This window comes from Micromesistius poutassou (assembly GCF_964030765.1).
Source record: "Micromesistius poutassou genome assembly, chromosome: 13".
Classification (NCBI taxonomy): Eukaryota; Metazoa; Chordata; class Actinopteri; order Gadiformes; family Gadidae; genus Micromesistius; species Micromesistius poutassou.
The window spans coordinates 6,833,507-6,849,973 of record NC_140283.1 but is presented as its reverse complement, the minus strand read 5'-3'; the positions used below and the strand labels follow the sequence as shown (position 1 = coordinate 6,849,973).

General features: G+C 42.6%; 2 protein-coding genes across 2 annotated transcripts in view; one reads left to right on the top strand and one right to left on the bottom strand.

The window, feature by feature from the left end:
* Window positions 1–10,457, bottom strand: part of pllp (plasmolipin) — a 23,462-nt gene extending 13,005 nt beyond the window's left edge. Inside the window, exon 1 of the mRNA XM_084477056.1 lies at window positions 10,397–10,457. The gene's annotated coding sequence lies outside the window, so the exon portion shown is untranslated. The remainder of the gene's footprint in view (window positions 1–10,396) is intronic.
* Window positions 8,726–16,467, top strand: LOC311357156 (protein-glutamine gamma-glutamyltransferase 2-like). Its single transcript, XM_084477048.1, has 16 exons — window positions 8,726–8,911; window positions 9,367–9,534; window positions 10,412–10,648; window positions 10,932–11,050; window positions 11,251–11,379; window positions 11,687–11,864; window positions 12,085–12,217; window positions 12,363–12,466; window positions 12,732–12,874; window positions 13,003–13,102; window positions 13,608–13,688; window positions 14,188–14,267; window positions 14,390–14,519; window positions 14,814–14,974; window positions 15,296–15,432; window positions 15,888–16,467. Exons 1-16 carry the CDS (start codon window positions 8,896–8,898, stop codon window positions 16,078–16,080), a joined length of 2,109 nt encoding a protein of 702 aa, XP_084333174.1. The 5' UTR covers window positions 8,726–8,895; the 3' UTR covers window positions 16,081–16,467.

Sequence of the window (16,467 nt, the reverse complement as noted above, 5' to 3'; positions counted from 1 at the left end):
TTCCAACAGCTGCTGTACCAGCGCTTCCATTGTCCTATGTCTCTGTATTTGTCTATCTCCTTGACTTGGTGTAGCTACAAGCACGCATTCTCCACCATATGTAGCAGGCCCGTGGGTGTGGGGTTTCCACGCCACCAAGTCAAGGTGAAAAGAACAAACACACACAGCAATATAATATAAGGGGTTTTTGTTCCATAATCAAAACGTTCAGTCCAGGGTTCAGCTCCAAAAGAGTTCTCAATACAAGCGGTCAGTACACAGTAGTCCAATTAAGTTCTCCTACTCTCACTTTCCAGGACACACGGTGTTAGCTTCTTAGCAGCTAACTCTCCCCACAGAGGCTCACACAGACACCCCTTCCCAGAGGCTCACACAGACACCCCTCTTCTTTAGACCCAGCCTATCCCTTTTAACCACCCAGCACCCCTGGTTAATGATCCTCAGGTTGGTCTCGTTAATAGGAGGAAGTCCATTTATGGCTTGGGGGTGGAGCCAGCAGGCTGCCACATATCTCCCCTCAATCAAGCCTCCCCTCACTCCTCCCTGGTGTCTGCCACAATACTTTTCCTGTGACATCTTTACACATCCATCAGATTGATTGAAATCCGATACCCAGAAAGTGTTTTAGCCTGCCTAAATCTTTCATCTTGAATTTTGCAGCGAGCATCTCACTTCCTTCAGTATTTTGTCATTGCTAGCTGCAATTATCAGATCATCGATCCAGATGATGATTATCACCTTCCCATCATCAGTCTCTTTGGCATAGACACAGTGGTCTGCTGGGTTCTGTGTAAAATCATCTTCAGTTAATCGTGCAAAATCCTATTCCAATTTCTACCGGATTGTTTTAGACAATAAAGAGATTTTTCTAGTTTACACACTAGACCTTCACCTCTTTCTTCATAACCCTCTGGTTGATCGATATAGATTTCGTAATCTATAGGTGCGTGCAAGTACGCAGTTTTTTCATCCATCTGATGTAGTAGCAAGTCTTCCTGTGCTGCTTTCTGTAACAACACTCTTACACTCATCAAATTGGCCATGGGAGAAAAGGTCTCTCCATAGTCAATCCCCATCCTCTGGCTATAGCCCTTGGCCACAAACCTTGATTTGTACTTGTCAGTTCCCTCAATATCACTTTTGATAGAGTAAACTCATTTACCCCCCACTGTCTTTTTGCCTTTTGGCAGATTTGTCAGGGTAAACGAGTCGTTTAACGATTGGATTTCGTCATCCATGGCTTTTAAGTCAGCTGACGTCATAGCCTTTTGAGGCTACTTTTTTGAGTCAGCTGACGTCATAGCCTGCTTAAATGTCTGTGGAACGCCACATACTGCTCCGTAGCAGTAGTCTATGGTAGTATGAATCCCATCACTATCACTGTCTTCAGTTACAAAGTCCTTTAAGTGACTTGGTTTCCTCCTGTCTCTAGTCGGGTACCTCCCACTCTCAGATTCATCATTTGTCACACTTGCGTTTGGCTACTGTCGTCAGGCATAGTTACTGGACTATCACTTTGTGCACTCTCTTGAGCATTCTTTGTACTCTCATTTACCTCATGTGTGACCCTGCTAGCCCTAGGCTGCCTCACACTGTTATTGTCATCATTTGGGTCTAGCCCAAATGTCTGTGTCCACATTTACCTTGTTCACAAACTTGACTAGCCTGTGCTTTTGTACTTATGATAGACCAAATACGCGGGGCTGTTCTTGTCATAACCCACAAAATGTCCCTGGTCACACCTGGAATCTAGTTTTCCCTTGTCCTGTTTGTATGTGTAACATACAGACCCAAACTTCTGCATTGTAGATACGTTAGGCTTTTTATGTCAACATCTGGAAAGGGGTTTGTCCTGTACGCCTATTAAAGCATCTGTTACGTACTATGGCTGCTGTTTGAACTGCGTAGTTCCATAACTGTTTTGGTAGCTGACTCTCGATTAGCATGCACCTACCCATCTCAAAAAGAGTATGCCAGCTTCTCTCAGTTGTACCGTTCTGGTGGGGTGAATATGGGGCCAATGTCTCATGTCTAATCCCGTTTTTCCTTAACAACGTTTGGAAATTCCTGCATGTGAACTCTGTGCCATTGTCGGACCTGATACACTTCACTTTCCCGTATGGGGCTGTATCTGCTAGGAATTTTTCCGTATCACTTTTAGTTTTTAGAAAATAGGTCTGTGAAAATAGGACCGGCTAGGCCGTGTGTACCATTTGTAAGGGAGCCTTTGCTCTTCTTTCAGGGTTTCTATTTCTGGTTTGTGTCGCAAAAAACGTTAATAACATGCAAATTAACTGATTAACGACTGCCCAGAGACTTTGAGCGACCAAAAGCAGCCAGACGAGCGACCAACACATCGACCAATGCGACCTGGGTCGCGACGCACGTCGTTGGTCACTCACGGAGCTCGGCCTTCCTTCAAAAGAGAGTGCCAATGCTCTCCGTAGACGGGCTCTTATCTTATCTTATCCACTGACTCTGGTTTATTCATAGTCAATAAATATGACACTGCCCCCTAGTGCATCCAGATTGGTAACATCCAAAGGGGGTTCTGCCGATATTGCCTAGGCCTATTGGACGCATAACATCGGTCTGGGTCATTTTTCTGTTTAGTTTAACTTTTTAATTTTATTTTATTAGCCTGATTCTTTGGAATAATGCCATTGGACAACCTTTTTGAGTCCCACAAAGAAGCTCTGACTCACGTGTGCCATAAAGAACAATTAATTATATGGTTATGTGAAGAACCAAGTAAGGTTCTTTGGGATGAGGCCACAGGAGAACCTTTTAGAGTTCCACAAAATGGTTGTTCTTTGAACAACCATTTAGCATATGTTCTTAATGATGCTGTTGCAGAACATTTTTGAGTGACACAGAACCTGTTACTGAATATTTCTTTAAAGAACCATTTATAATATAGTTCTATGAAGATCCAATATAAGGTTGAAAACATTTTATCTCTGCAAATGGGACAGAACTACAATGCAACCCAAAAGTGTGTCTGTGACACCATTTATGGTAAGCCTAATTTGTATAATTTGTTGAAGGTCTTCTACGTTTTCATTTATTTGTTGGTTTAATGGGATTGTCTGTGTAGGACAAGAATAGCGTATTCTTCTTCACTCCTTCCGCTATCAGGCTATTAAAAGCTGACAGCAGTCATCATAAATAACTATTACATTCCTTTAAACAAACCACCCTTTATGAACCTTGTGCTGACACCATGATCTGTTGCCTCTGACATCTTACTATCTTGTCTTGCCTATGATTTTTTTTCATTTTTGCCCTTCTTGGGATGAATAAGGTTGTCTAAATCTGAATCTGTTATGGCCGTGACCGTACCCAGCAGATGCTCTGCTCTGTCTCCCCCTCTTGGGCAAGACTATCCCTAGTTTTCCCTGGCTCTACACCTGTTGGACTTGCACACCTGCCATCCGTCTCCGGTCATCATCCTCCGGCCCTACTTAAACACGGTTCTTCACCCGCTCATCGACAGATTGTTGTTTCAACCACAGTGGTAGATAACCAGTCTCGGCATTGTGAATTTCGTATTTCTTAATACTTTTCGTGTTCCATGTTACCTTCTGTTCTTAATCTCAGTGTTCTCCTTGGCCCAGGATCACCAACCCTGTACTTGCCTGCCATCCACCCTGTGTGCTCCTCTACCTGCCAGTAGTGCTGCCTGCCTGTCACCCACCCTTGCCTGTCCATCTCCTGTTTATTCCCTACTGCTCACATCCTCCCTACAATAAACCTCTGGTTTAATTCAACCTGCCTTGTCTGCCTCTGTGCTTGGATTCCCCCCCCCCCCCCTCCGATCGTAACAGAATCTTAAAAAAACGACCTAACTAACCTTACCCTTTTACTAAAACTAACCCATTTACTAAGTGTACCTTATAACCCTATTACTAACCCTAACACTGACCCTATGACTAACCCTTACCCTATTACTAACACTTGCCCCATTGACCTTAACCTACTAACACTAACCCTTACCCTATAACTAACCCTATCCAAACCACAATATGAATACACTCGCCCCCATAATTAAACAGGGTACTTCCTTCATATATTGCAATAATAATAATAATAATAATATAATAATAATAATAATAATAATTTTTTATAATAATTCATAATAATAATATATATATTTTAAATAACCCCCTCTAAAGAGTCATTGTCTCATAATCACATCAGCCGAGGCAGGGAAGAAAGCACAATGACCCATGCATGGGCTTTGGTTTTCCTTTGCCCCAGTTCACACACAAGAATGGGTCCAACTCATGAGTCGTAAACTCCTTGCACTGAAATGGAAACTGTCTTTAACTTGAAAACAAATGCTTCAAGGAAAGAAAATGTTTTGGGTATCTAACTTGTTAGAAATAGTACATGGAAAAAAACTACTGCAAGTGACAAATCAATCCCGCCATGATCCGACATATCACAGTCCGTCCATCTTGATGGGGATTGATTTGTGCTGTCCAGTGGAGCACCAACAGCGGCAAGAGCAATCGTTGGCGTTGGAAACACTGGATCCTGTTATATGTAGCAGTACTGTGAGGCTACCAAAAACTCTGCCTATGTATAAGTCATTGAACATCTGTATGCCATTTCTCTCCCACAACCGGAATGCAGAGTCTAGAAAAGAAGGTGGGAAAAGATGATTGCGGGTTATTGGCATAAGAGTAGAGGGGGAGTATGAAAATGGCACCTGAATTGATACCAAATTTTCAAGGAGTTACAGACAATTTGGCTGTCTGTGTAACGAGAGGGAGATGTCAGAAGTGATGAGAAGAGAAGAGGAAGAGAAGAGGAAGAGAGGACGGCACACACAACCTCAACTCGAGTTGGCACCACAGGGGTTGGGCGTTATGTACCTAAAACAGAAATTTATGGATATTTGCTGCCCAGTAATAATACATCAAATTTGGCAAAGACAGTCCTCCACTGAGTGAACACTGCTGCAAGAGAGATAAAGCAGAAGAGCCTTTGAGTTTATAGGGAGTCATTCACTCTTTTGTAGATTGAGCTTGTACCCAGAAAAGGAGCCAAAGTTTTGTAATAACGACAGAATGTTGGGTAGTTGAGAAAGAGGATCAGTAATGTACAAAGGCAAATCATCCGCATACAACGCAAGCCTGTGTTCAACGCCCCAACGGGTTATCCCCAGGAATGAGGTTGAATTTCTGACAGCTATGGAGAGGGGCTCTATAGCAATGGCAAAAAAGCAAGGGAGAAAGTGGACAGCCCTGGCAAGTACCACGAGATAAATTTAAATATTCAGACCTGGTATTATTGCTGTTGACAGAGGCAAGGGGCGAGGTGTACAAGAGGCCTATCCAGGATATTAGTGTCTCCCCAAAGCCAAAGCCCTTTATTCTGATAAGAATAAAGTTGATTCACTTCATTTTAATTAATTTTTCAAGCACATTGATAGGACAGTGTAAAGTCATGAAACATAGGTCAAGGGTTCATTGATTCAACCAACTGCTAATAAATATTAGATGACTTCAGATACTACGATGAAGAAATGATGAGGAGAGTACAGGAGAATTTTGATTGCGTTGTGTTGTGTAGAATTTGGTTGCATAACCCATTATGTGGACAACATCAGTGTGACACAATATGGAAAGGAAAGGGAAGGCAAGTCTAACTCTGCAAAAAGAAACACTGAGCACTGATTTAAACGTGTAGTGTTGAGGTAGACCTCAGGCGTTTTGGAAGTTTGTTCCAGATATGTAGTACATTCAAATTAAAATCTCCACCAGGCTTTATTCAAACCCTGGGAACAGTGAGCAGGTCGACCACTGATAACCTGAGAGCTCTAGTGGGTTTGTAACACGGAAGCAGATTAAAGACATGTTTTGGGCCTAGTCATTACAGTCACACAATCACACATTCTATGTTTCTCCATGTGGCTTCTCCAGCTCTACTTTTGTTCTTCCCTGCCTGTTCAATTGATGGCAGCTGCCTCAGCCCCACACCTGAACGCAGACATTTGGAAGGTCTCTTCCTTCGGCTGAAATTTACCTGGCAAGAAAAATGTCACTCTGATTAAAAGGGATTTTTCATATTTTTCATAGACATTAAATATTTGCAAGTTCAACACATCAAGGTCAAGTTGGACTCAAAGAGGAACAGGAATCAGATTTTTTTTTAAACAGGACTATTAGAGGACACAGGCATTGCCATATGCTAAGCACCAGACTATTATTGGAGCATTGAAGGGTGCCACTCGATTATATCATATAGATTGCTATTTTTATCGGCAAAACTAGGGGGACAGTGATATTATGACTATTTATACCAGTACCAGGCAGTAGGCATCCAGGTGATGAAAGCCTAGAGATCCAACGGCCTCTAAAGTAAGTGGCTGAACAGCCCAATATGCATGTTTGTCCCTTGTTGGCCCACCTATATATGACATCTGCTGGTCTCCAGCCATAAGGCCTATGTCTCTAACAAAGAGCCGGTTGTTGCCCTGGACAAACACCTGTCTGTCTTTGTGTGCATGTGGACAAATGTTTTTGTGATGGTGACACTAAATCTCCTAAACAATCCAGACGGTAATCCTTTAAACTTCCAACAAACTATCATATAGCCATTTCTGTTGTTATTTTGTTATTTCTTTATTGTGCTATTTCGTTCTATCTTTCTTACAACTAAAAGTTATATTGGCCTCAGAGTGACATCAGGGGGGACTGAATGGATAAAATATATGTATGCTATGTCCGTTCCTGCATAAATCAACTTCCTTTCTGGAGGGAGACGGTGTGGGTGTGCTCTAGGGTGAGATTGGGACGAGATCAGACTTTTTCCCGAAAAAGCTGATATCCAAACATTCCAGGAATACACCCCTGGTTTTCAGCCAATTAGTACTTGGCTGAAAACCAAGCGTGTAATCGGCCATATTACGAAATATAACAACATATAAAAATACTACATTCAAGTATGAAAAGAAGCGTGTGTGCTGTCGGTCTCATTCTTCAAATTAACGTGGATACTCCCCACAAGGCTACTTCCTCCTACTTCCCATCAAGAGGTTGATGAATGCAGAGTGAAGTAAATGCTTCCCTGATGTGTCATAATCACTGATCTGGCACCAATCCAAGGTCTAGGTCAAAGTCCTAGGAAATTAAATATTATTCTCAGCCTCTCTTGTAAGACACTTGTTTTGCTGCTGAAATTGTGTGCTATTGTATGCTAAATCACTTAAAGTATAATAGGACTGTGCAGAGCCCATGAGAATAGATGGAAGGACAGACAGACACACACTCTGTGTACATATGTACATACCATACAGTGATGACAGTATGGGGAAGCAAGTTTCAATATGAGCAATACTGCTGAAATTGAAGAATGTTGCAATATTCTAACTAATTTTCTCTTCCTTAACCCTTCCGGTTTGTGTTATTGACATAACCAAATATGCACACACACACACACACACACACACACACACACACACACACACACACACACACGTTACACACATGTTATGTCCTTTAATACGCTCATTCCACAACAATTGGTGGAAAAGCTGAAGATGCTACAGGTGGACACTGGCATCTGTAACTGGATTCTCGACTTCCTGACACAGCGGCGCCAGGCAGTCAAGGTGGGCAGCCAAACATCAAGGACCATCTCAGTGAGCACAGGCTCTCCTCAGGGCTGTGTTCTGAGCCCTTTGTTGTTCAGCCTGCTGACCCACGACTGTGCTGCTAGGCACAGTACCAACCACATCATCAAGTACGCCGACGACTCAACAGTGGTGGGGCTCATCAGTGACAATGATGAGTCTGCGTACAGGATCGAGGTGGAGCTGCTCACTGCATGGTGTGAATCCCACAACCTTGTCCTCAATGTGGACAAAACAAAGGAGATGGTGATTGACTTTCGGAGGGGTGGCAGACAACATGCACCAATAAACATCCATGGTGCTGCCGTGGAGAGGGTCAGTAACGTCAAGTTCCTGGGAGTCCATCTAGCTGACGACCTGACCTTCTCAACAAACACCACAGCGGTCATCAAAAAAGCCCAGAGGCGTCTCCACCCCCTCCGGAGGCTCAGGAAGGCAGGTCTGCCCACTCCTCACCTCACTACCTTTTATAGAGGTACCATTGAAAGCATTCTCACATACGGTTTCACTTCCTGGTTCGGGAGCTGCAAGGCATACGAACAACAGCAGCTCAACCGGATAGTGAAAACAGCCAGCAGAATCATTGGTGCCTCTCTGCCCTTCCTGAAGGAGATCTACGAGCAGCGTTGCACCCACAGAGCTGCTGCCATTATCAGGGATTTCCATCACCCCTCTCATGGACTGTTCTCCCTCCTGCCATCCGGGAAGAGGTACAGGAGCATCAGCTGCAGAACAACCAGGATGCTGAACAGCTTTTTTGCACAAGCTGTAAAGCTGGTAAATGGACTGCGCTCCCTGCCCACACACACGCCCACACACCACACCCAACCCTCCCGCCCGTAGGTCAGTAGGTCAGTAGGTCAGTCATCCTGCATCTAATAGCACTTTATTATGGACATGTTCCCAAAACTGCTGCAGCTGTATGATTGTTTTTTTCGAATGATTTTAACATGTTTTTACATTATTTATTATTCTTTTTCTTTTAGTAAAGCACTGCTAGTAGGAGCTGGTGAGAAACGATATTTCGTTTCAGCCAATGTATCCTGTACATTTGTGTGAAATGACAATAAAGTGTCTGAAGTCTGAATGTCAGAGGTCAAGTGGTCAGGTTGTGTGTGTGTGTGTCTGGAGGTGGGCTGAGGGAAGTTCAGTTCTGTATAAATACAGGGTCTTGATGAGAAGTAGGTTAGAGCCCAGCGCTGTAAACTTGGACCAGTGTAAGAGCAACTCTTGGGAAGAATTTAGCAAAGATAATGGCCCACACAAACCGTGAGTAGCATTCTAACATTGGTATTCATCCTACGTTTTCCTCGCCTTTGAATAAATGATTCCCTCTATCTCTATCCTTCTTCTTCTCTCTTTCGCACTCTCTCTCAAATAACTATTTGCATCTGCATATCTCTTTCCTCTCTTCTTTTTCCACTTGTTTCTTTGTAAAACATCCCTCTCACTGTCTGTCTCTGTGTCTCTTGGGTGTTTCTACACCTTATTAGGTTAACAAGATGGCTCTTGTGATTACAGTAGGAATGAGAAATGTGCTGCGTCTAAATCTGCACTAGAGTGTGATATGACCAATCCACATTTCATAAACAAATAGACCTACTACAGCAGATCTGAGGCACTGGGCCACCACATAAAGAAGTCACCAGGACAGTCATCCCACTAGCCAAACAACACATACATGTGTTTTACTCCTTAACATCCTGTCTGTTTTTCATTTTAAGGTTTAATCGCTGGTGTGGATCTGAGAAGCCGGGAAAACAACCGGGCACACCGAACTGAGGAGATTGATAGGAAGCGTTTGATTGTTCGCCGGGGACAAGCCTTCTCTCTGACGGTGCACCTCTCCGACCCGCTGCAAGACGGCCATGAGCTGGCCCTGGTCTTAAAGGGTAAGCAACAGCAACTCAAGTCCAGATTGCACAGATTGTTGTGAGATTGAGTCTCACTTCTTGCTGCTCTATTCCTTTAATTTTCCATTTTAAAATATTGATTTGACAATGTAGGCCTGGTTCCCTTGCTTTGTTTGAGATACCCAAACAAAATACCCTCAAACTTTAAGCAGCGTGTAATTCCATGAGGGATAGAGTGGTAACTAGGCCTAGGCAACACATTGAATTAGCTTTTCATAAATGGCCTATCCAACAAAAAATAATGGTAATGGTAAAAAATGTAAACTGTTAAAAATGTTATTTCTGTAGCTAAACCGTTATTAGTATTTTTTTTTAGTAAACATTCGTTTAGATAGGATCTTGAGCTGAGTTTCTCCATTACAGAAAATGTTGTGAATATTTGGAATTTTAACGAAATAATTTGTTACTCTAGAATACGCTACGATAACACATTAGCAAAGTCACTAAATACTCAAATTATTGCTCTGCAATCGAACTGACAGCAACTTTAATGCGCCAGTCAGGTTGTCACCACCAATTAATTAATGTGTGTGGGAAGTATGAAGGAAATGCATTTATGTTGTGAGCAGAGAATTGAAGTTGGACAAATTTGAGTCATTAAACGTGTAACGCGCACTAAAACACTCAGAATCAAACACATTTGTGCAATGCGTCCTGCGCCCCTTGTACCTATATTAATTTTCTAGTTGCATCACTTGCTGGCAGTAACAAATAACAAAAAACCTTGATATCTTCCTTCTACGAGCACGCCATGGTAATTAATAACAAAATCCACCTGCACATTGCACTTTAACGTTCAACGGGTATTTTCACCAATTTGTAACATATTTCTGTATCCTACCTTGCATTTCCACAGATAAGAATAAGATCAACGATGATATTTTGATCAGACAGCGAACGGCTGGAGGGTCCGATGACAAGTGGTGGTTACACCAGCAGAGCGCAAACAACGAATTACTGCTGACTGTGTACAGTCCAGCCCGCGCTGCCATTGGCGAGTACAGCCTGGCTGTTGACCTGATGGCAGGGAATAGACTTCTGGAGAGAACGGACTTTACCAAAATGTACTTGCTGTTTAATCCCTGGTGCAAAGGTAATGCTAGCAAACACGCACACACACACACACACACACACACACACACACACACACACACACACACACACAGCACATGTGCACACACAAACGTAACATCCCCATACATCTAAAAACATAAAAAGATAATGAATTTGTACTTGAGCTTTCACATGTCATCTCACTTCTGCAGCACATTCACATTACACAGATGTGTGCTCGTGGCATCCTGTTTTCTCCTATATACATGTGGAGGTTCATATCAACTTTGTGTGTGTGTGTGTGTGTGTGTGTGTGTTATTAGATGATGCCGTGTACCTCCCTGATGAGAGTCTGCTCCAGGAATACATTATGAACGAGAATGGTCGCATTTTCACTGGGAGTGCGGATCGGATGTATGGGTTGCCATGGATTTTTGGACAGGTAACACACACACACACACACACACACACACACACACACACACACACACACACACACACACACACACACACACACACTGATTGAATAATTCCTATATTATGACTATTATTAAATAGTATCAGTATCATTAATTTCTTCTCTCTTTCTAAATTGTATGACACTCCCAACATTTGCTGTCTGTCTCTTTGTGACATTCTCAGTTTGAAGACAATGTGATGGACATCTGCTTTGAGATGCTTGACCGCTTTAAGCCAGTGAAGTCAGACCCCCAAAACGGCACGAGTCAGCGATGGGACCCTGTCTACATCGGCAGGACAGTCGTTGCCATGGTAGGAGATATACACTCACTTCCACCGTTAGTTATTTTTATTCATGTGTGTGTTGCATCAGGCCAACAGAGCCGATCACAGAGCTGATCACAGAACAGATCACAGAGCTGGTTGTGATGCCAATACAGTAGTTACTAAAATCTATTTTATCCTGAAGAAAACCAAAGTAAGCTATTGTTTTTGTCTGGCTGTGAAGCTTCTGGCGTTAGCACTCTGTAGTTAAAATAACAGTTATATAAATAACAGTAGTCATAAACAATAAAATAATAACTACATGACAGGCACTTGGCATTGACCCTTTATCCAGGTGAATGCTAACGACCGTGACGGTGGAGTCGTGGTGGGGAGGTGGCAGGCACCTTATACAGGTGGAGTGGCGCCAACCCAGTGGATGAGCAGTGTGCCCATCCTTGAGCAGTGGAGCAAATCCAAGTCTGGAGTGAAATATGGCCAATGCTGGGTGTTTGCAGCAGTGGCTTGCACAGGTAAGAGGAGTAACACAATATTAAAAACACACACACACACACACACACACCAACATACTGTATCAAACACTCATCGGAACGTCATCCTGAATTTACCTTTGCATTGTTACATGTCAATTAATGTCTAAGGTTAACACAAACTTATTTGACACCAAATAAAGGACAGACGGCTGCATGGTGGGACTCTAGCCTTTCCAATGTGTCATGTGACCCCTCACAGTGCTGCGATGCCTGGGCATCCCCACCCGCTGCATCACCAACTTTGCGTCAGCCCATGACACAGACGGAAACCTCTCCATCGACCGATTGTACGACATACATAAGCAGCAAGTGGACCATGGTGACAGCATCTGGTAGGATCCTCTCGTGTTCACAGCACATGCAAACACACAAAAATCTGTTATGTTATGTATTATGAGTTCCTATAGGAATACATAACACAACTCCCAACTTTGTGTGATTATAATGTATTTTTTTTTATTATGTGGTTTGTGTCAGGAACTTTCATTGTTGGATCGAGTCTTATATGCAGAGAGAAGATCTACCTGAAGGATATGGTGGCTGGCAAGTCTTGGACCCCACACCTCAGGAGATGAGTAGTGGTAGGGCCCTCTTGATACATTTGGAAATGGGTTTCTTTACGCATATATATAGTGTCTTTTGCAACTTCTTTGTTCTCCTGTATCAGTTTAAATCTGGCAAAAGGGTGTGCTTAAGACTTATGCTTTGTATATTATTATTATTCTATAAACTCTTCTGTGTTTTATATGCCCGGGTAACTATGGATTATTATTGCCAGTTAAGTGCAAAGTCGCTTTTTGTACACTAAAAAATAAATGAATGAATCTGGATTTTTTTCCTTTCTAGGTATGTTTCGCTGTGGCCCATGTCCTTTGAAGGCCATTAAAGAAGGGGACCTTGATGTGAAGTTTGATGCTCCATTTGTCTTTGCTGAGGTGAATGCAGACATCATCGAATGGGAAATCAGACCAGACGGTCAGCGAAAGCGGGTGGGTGATTATTATGCATGTCTTTATTCTTTATCATTTTTTATTATAACTCCTACCACTTTTTGCTTAACTTTAAAAAATAATTGCTGCAGAAATTCATTTGCGTTTTCTTTTTAAATGTTTTATAGCTTGCATCAAACTCCACAAATGTTGGGAGGAACATTAGCACCAAAAGTCCTTACAGTGACAAGAGGGAAGACATAACCCTTCAGTACAAGTACCCAGAAGGTTGGTTTCAGTTCAACATAAAGAGACAGTGTCATACTAATGCCTTTACGATGGGGTGCTATGTCCACCCCATCATAACGGTATAAAATACTACATCCTTAACGGTACCCTGTGAATGGAACAGGGTACGTTAAAGATTTTGACTATTCTTACCGATATTAGTTATGTTGACTGTTGCTGATCAATAAAGTTAAGACTAGAATTAGAAGTACTAATAATGACAATGATCCAAATTGATTATATGATATTATTTGAAATTCCACTTTTTATGGTATGGTGAGGATGAAGGGCTACAGCGATCGATGGGGGAACACTGCATGACACACAGACATAAAGAAACCCTTTCATTGATCACTGTTAGCCCCAACCCTAACTACATCCAAAGGAAAACATTCTGTTTTTGTTTAGAGCACAGTGGATGTTAATATTGTTGGCCTCGACAGAGGTTGTTGATCCGCTCATGTCCGTTGCGCTGTGGGTGACCAAATCTGCTCCTGCTCCACAGGTTCAGCCAAGGAGCGGGAGGTGTACAACAAGGCAGGGCGGCGCATCTCCGGGGCAGATGAAGAGGAAGAATCAAATCCAGGTGTAGTCTACGGTCCTTAAAAATCGACCACAGAGCAATGACGTCATGTTCAATCGTTTAATTCGTAAACCCACGGAGGATAAGCCACAACAAGATGAATTACTTTCTTTGAAAAATTTGGTACAGGCTTATAAAGGCGATGAGAAGGCGATTCTTGAGAAAATATAAATGAATTAGCATGTGCTTTTATAATGGTCAGCAGCATCTATTCTGATGCTGATTGGCTTGATCGCTCCATAGGTGAAACCGGCCTGCATGAAACCTGGGCCAGTTTGAAAGGATTAAATCTCCTTTTGTCCAGAGCCCTTTGCGCCCCCCCCCCTTAGACACCATGTTCATCATATCCCCTTGATTACTTCTTGAGAGGTCCCAACACAGCAATATATACTTTGAGCGCGCCTAATTTTGATGCATATATATTTTAAGGTTAACGTGTGAATACATTCTTCTTCATTATGCATTATTAATGTACAGGGATTAAATGTATTCCTCTTCACAGCCAATGAACCAGGAAACATGCAGCTGGAGATCACGTACGCCAAACCTGTGTTCGGGACCGACTTTGACGTCATCTATGAGGCAAGTTGCAATGTCATTCACTGTCCTACGGATGGAGATGCAGAGAGTGCATAACCCTGTATGATGCTGTCCATGGCTAGGTCCATTCATCAATTATGGACCTATCATTTTCTTTCTCTTAGTTGGAGAACACGGGAGACAAAGACGTCAGCTGCAAATTGAACATGATGTCAAAGGCTGTCACGTATAACTCAGTCCACCTGGGAGAGTGCCAGAGTAGCACGGTCAATGTTGTTGTCCCTGCTCACAAAGGTAGGTGGTTGAATGCCAGCACTTCAACCCGTCTGGGTTCAGAGATATCACAGCGGCCCTGGCTATTTAGTTAGACATCACCAAATACACCCTGCATAACAAAGTCTTGAAGTCTCCTTTTTTTTTGACTCGTGGATAGGGGGTGCGTTTTATCTCTAGAAACTTTGTAGTTCATATATATATATATTCCTATATTCTACATTTTATTAACAGAGTACAAAGTTTAGGCGAGCTATGGTGTATCAGTTGTGTAGACATTATATTACTGTTGTGTTCACTCTGTGCCCCACACAGTCCACAGGGAGGTGGTGCGTTTACTCTACACTCGGTATGCATCGTGCGTCAGCGAGCACAGCATCATCCGGGTGATAGGGGTGGCGGAAGTGTCCGGCCAGGAAAAATCCATCCTGAAGATGGTCAACGTCCCACTGATCAAGCCCGAACTCAGTATTAAGGTGGGTGTCCAACCCATGAGCAAGACGCCAAGCCTCCTCCTATGACATAAGCTGATATAAGTGTCAGTGCCGAATGACTAATGTCGTAAAAAAAAAAAAAAAGCGTAATAACTTTTGATTAACCTTAAACCATTGCCACTTTATATGCAGATAGACAGGGTAAAGGTCAGATGTCAGGTCATTTGAATCAAGTTAAATTCAACTCAGGCTCCTCTCTTTAGTGTAGCTTTCTTTCCCCACAACATTGTTCACTCCAGAAGCCAGTGTGGACATAGAGTGGAGTGCACCCCCATTTAACATCCTAAACTCTGCTTTCTCCAGGTTGCTGGCTGGGTGATTTTAAATAGGAAAATCACCGCCGTCATCTCCTTCACCAATCCATTGCCAGTGCCACTGAACCGAGGCGTGTTCACTGTTGAAGGGGCAGGCCTGCTTTCCACCAAAGAGATCCATATTTCGTAAGTATCTGACCAAAATATCCACAAATCAGTAATGACATGGAACATATAACACACATCACATAACTGATATGGAAGGGTTTTCTTAATTTAAAAACATGTAAAAACATCTCATGCTGGCCTGACAGTGGGTTTATCATTGAGCTGTCAGTCAACATCCGCACAGTGTTTGTATATGAAATGAATCTAATGCAGTGTAAAATACTTTTATAGATATTTTATACAATATAAAAAAATGATCTTTCGGCAAATGAGTCTGTTAAGTCATGCTTGCTTTCTCTTCAATATTCCATATATTCCTATCCACGCTAAAACCGCTCTATTCTTCGTCTGCTTGTCCCTCCATTCTCAGCTCTCACGCTCCATTACGCTCATGAGATAATGTAAATACTACTATATATGTTCCCCGTAATACAGATATCATGTCTGTGTGTCTGTGTCTCTCTCCCCCTCAGTGGTAGCATCGCGCCAGGCCAGAGTGTGTCCATGGAGCTCACGTTCACGCCGATGCGCTCGGGCGTCAGGCAGTTCCTGGTGGACTTTGACTCTGACCGGCTCCAGAACGTGAAGGGCGTCGCCACGCTGGTTGTCCGCAAGACTTCACCCTTGTATTCTCTCACAAATATGTTGCCAGACATATTTGCATAGAGAGGATTGTAATGCCCTAAGTTGTGATCAAACCTATAGCTGTCAGCAAGGCTCCGGCACTCACTTGTATACAAACAAATATAATTTGCAAAGTCAAGCAATGGTTTCACTTCTTTTAATATACAATATAATATTAATTTTAATATTGTGTAGTGCTGATTCAATGAATGAATGAATTAATTTCTATTAATGTGAAGGCAATGCAAACATTGCCTTAATTCTTTGCAATGTGTCAGGGCTATCATAAAGCATGGCTTATTGAAATTAAATTAAGCAATCTTACACAAGATGGCGTTCTTAAATGTCATTATTGGTACGCGAAGCACAGCCGTAGGAACGAGGCGCTTGCGCCGAGTTCGGAAGTCCTGTGCTTCAAGTACCAATAAT